At 47.1% G+C, this 3,565-nt stretch overlaps 1 protein-coding gene across 1 annotated transcript in view; it reads left to right on the top strand.

The window, feature by feature from the left end:
* The first annotated feature begins 268 nt into the window (after positions 1–268).
* LOC138821482 (phosphomevalonate kinase) overlaps positions 269–3,565 on the top strand; it is an 11,015-nt gene continuing 7,718 nt past the window's right edge. The window contains exons 1-2 of the mRNA XM_070013754.1: positions 269–580; positions 2,899–2,962. Coding sequence (XP_069869855.1) covers positions 465–580; positions 2,899–2,962 — 180 coding nt within the window. The 5' untranslated portion in view covers positions 269–464. The remainder of the gene's footprint in view (positions 581–2,898; positions 2,963–3,565) is intronic.

The raw sequence follows: 3,565 nt of genomic DNA, 5'->3' as shown, positions 1-3,565 counted from the left end.
CATCCTGGCACTTATTCATCCCTCCCACCAATGTTTGTGGGACGGGGCGGAAGGGAATAGGGAGTGCATTCGAGGAAATTTTAAGATATTATCCCGCCTCCCACCCCGGCCCAGGAAAGTAGTTGCGTCCATTGCGTCTCCGGGTGTCAGTCAAGAAGGCGGGGCCGTGACGCAACGCTCTGGGCGGGGCTGGACTGTCCTAAGTGAGTGCGGGGGGGGGGGAGCTTCTTTAGTGAAGAAGGCTGCTCTGGAAGCAAACCTCTTTCGTTCTACGTTCCTCTCCCCTCTTTTCTCCGTCCTTGTGTAGACGTGGGGAAACACGTCTAGCGTCTCGGCAGGCTGTCAGTCCTCCCCGCAACTACGGAGAAGAGCGGCGGAACCCCTCCCTCGGGCTGGCGCTCCTGGCCGCGTCCACTCCGCGCCGGGTGGCGTGATGTACGGCGGCCAAAGTGTCAACTTTGGGGATGGTGAAGCGTGGCGACCCCATGGCCCCGCTTGGAGGCGCCCCACGGCTGATCCTGCTGTTCAGCGGGAAGAGGAAATCCGGGAAGGACTTCGTGACCGAGGCACTTCGGAGCAGGTGTTTGCGGGGCGGGAAAGCGGAAAGGGAGCTTTTCGTGCCACTGAAAACCGTGGTGTGTTCGGATGTGTTTGAACCGGGGGTCACCGGCAGCGGGACCGGAGGACACAAGTTTACACATGTTCTCCTCAAACAAACAAACAATTAAAAAGCCCAGCCCTGAAGCTGTACCTCCGTCTCTAGAAGTGTTAGTAACCATGACGACTAAGCCACTTTCCAGGTGCCATTCTCATTTTTAAGGTTTTAAGGAAACAGGTGTGGATAAGAGATTTCCTTGAATTAACATTCCCAGTAGGTCTGGTTATAAAGACAGGATCTGTACCCAGCACACCAGATAAAAGAAGTGGTTTGTGGACTTTTTATTATATGCTGGGCACTGTCTGTCTACATGGTGCCATTTCGTCCTGATGACCTCTTTATGAATATTCTTAGCATTTGTTTTTCACTAATTAGTCCAGGAATTAAGGCAAGCGTAGGCAACATAGTGAGATCTTGTCTCTTACAGGAAGCATGGCTCAAGTGGTAGAGCACCACTTGCTCAACAAGCAAGTGTGAGGCCTTGAGTTCAAACTCCTGTACCCCTTCCCCCTTCCCCCTCTCTTTTTCTGGAGGTATGTCTTAATGCTAGAGCTACAAAGCAGGTACAAAGCCCTGATTTAAAACTCTAATACTACCACCAAAAAGAACAACAACAAAAAAGCTAAACCAAGTTTGCCAGTATTCAAACTCAATTTTGGCTACAGGAACTGGATTGTTTCTGTACTCACTACCTCCCCATATAACAATCCCTCTCTCTCTCAGTGTTTTGCCTAGAAGCAAGATCTGGGCAGCATTGCTGCCAGGGCCTGGGCTGGGACAGGAGAGAAGTAGGGAGAGAATGGAGTGAGGTCACTCTTCAAGGCAGTGTAGTGGGCACCAGGACGCTGATTTTTGGGTGCCACAGGGGTTCCAAGGCGTTTGGAAGAACCTCAGGGAGAGGTCACTTCCAAGTATTTTACCATGTTTTTGAAGTATTTTACCTTGGGGGCTAGGAAGGTGGCTCAGTGGTAGAGCACTTGCCTTGCATGCAGGAGGCCCTGGGTTCGATTCCTCAGCACCACATAAGCAAAAAGAAAAAAGCCGGAAATGACGCTGTGGCTCAAGTGGTAGAGTGCTAGCCTTGAGCTGAAGAGCTGAGGGACAGCGCCCAGGCCCAGAGTTCAGGCCCCACGACTGGACCCCCCCCCAAAAAAAAAAAAAGAGTATTTTACCTTGTTTCATAAGTTGATTAGCCCCAAACTGAGATCAGATAGTCATCAGAAGCACAGACTCTGGAATTAGACTGCTGGCATTCATGTCCTGTCTCAGATCCTGCTGTGGACTCTGGGACACATTTTTTTTTTCTTTCTTTTTTTCTTTTTTGGTCGGTTGTGGGGCCTGAACTCTGGGCCTGGGTGCTGTCCCTCAGCTCTTCAGCTCAAGGCTAGAGCTCTACCACTTGAGCCACAGCGCCACTTCTGGCTTTTTCTGCATATGTGATGCTGAGAAATCGAACCCAGGACCCCATGTATGCAAGGCAAGCACTCTACCACTGAGCCACCTTCCCAGCCCCGTCTGGGACACATCTCTAATCCTCTCTGCCTTAATTTTGTTTGTTGGGTGGGGATAATAATAGGATGTATAGAAGGATTCAATGAGATAATGCATGTAAGTGGCTAGTAAAGGTTCAGGAATAAAATGTTGGCTACTGGTTTCATGTCTTAAAATGTTGCTTTGGATGAATCCATTCTCCTCACTTAACCTCAGTTTTCTCATCCAAAACACTTTATCACTGTGTTGATGTTTAAAGGTATTTGTGAGCTTCTTAAGTCCAAGGCAGGAATCAAGTATTTTATTCCCACTTATATCTCTCTGGATCTAAATGTAACACCCATTAAATAACTGGTGAAGTACATTGAATAACTGAAGGAATGAATTATTTACTTAGGTTGTGGTGATTTGGTCAGTTGGGACCAAGATATCCCTAACTGAGAGAATAACTTCAGAGTCCCAGCTATAATAGAATCCAACCAGAATGTTGTCAGGCACATAGACACATAGACACATCCTTACCAGTTTTATGTTCTACTTGTTAGTTTCAGAATTCTTAGGTTCCTTTGAATTTCACAATAATCCCTATAAACTTCATTCTCACTAGGAAAGAAAACAAGGAAAGTTGAGATGTACCAGAGGTATGTAGATACCAGTAGTAGAAATGAGGATACTGTACTTCTCTTCTGGAGGCTGGAAACCCCTAGAAGTTCAAGGTTAGCTGGATTCATCATCTCTTTGTCCCCTAGGCTTGGAAATGATGTCTGTGCTATCCTCCGGCTCTCTGGGCCATTGAAGGAGCAGTTTGCTCAGGTAGGTGGTGGCTCATGAAATCTGGGGGTTGGGAATAGGAAACTTCTGGGCTTTGGAGCTGTGGCTGATGTTTGAATCATTAGCATGGTCTCCATGGCTACTGCTGGAAGAGAAGAGGCCAACTCTTAGTTTCCTGTGAGTAGATTTTTTTTTTGGGGGGGGGGACATTGTCAGCTTAAACTTCTTTCCTAGTAACCTCCCCAGAGCATATTCAAGAAGGGGATACAGGAAAATCTGTAGACATTTTAAGGTGGCAGTTTTGAAGCCATGTGAATAGTAAGTAACTGCACATGTTCCCTTATTCAAACTATATGACACCTCACATCACCACACTCCCTACCCGTCTGATCTGATGCAACCTCTGGAATTTTCTCCTGAGACATTTAGCTGCTTGAGTTGTCAAGATATATAGATAATGCTGGGTGTTAGTGGCTCATGGTTGTAATCCTAGCTACTCAGGTGGCTAAGATCTAAGAATTGTGATTTAAAGCCAACTTGAGCAGACAAATGTAAGAGACTCTTATCACCAGTTAACTAGCAAAAACTTAGAAGTGGAGGTGGCTCAAGTGGTAGTGAACCAGTGGGAACAAGAAGTTGAGAGAG

The sequence above is a fragment of the Dipodomys merriami genome, unplaced genomic scaffold, assembly GCF_024711535.1.
Source record: "Dipodomys merriami isolate MVZ:Mamm:240054 unplaced genomic scaffold, mDipMer1.0.p SCAF_92, whole genome shotgun sequence".
NCBI classification, from domain to species: Eukaryota; Metazoa; Chordata; class Mammalia; order Rodentia; family Heteromyidae; genus Dipodomys; species Dipodomys merriami.
This window is presented reverse-complemented; position numbering and strand designations above follow the sequence as displayed.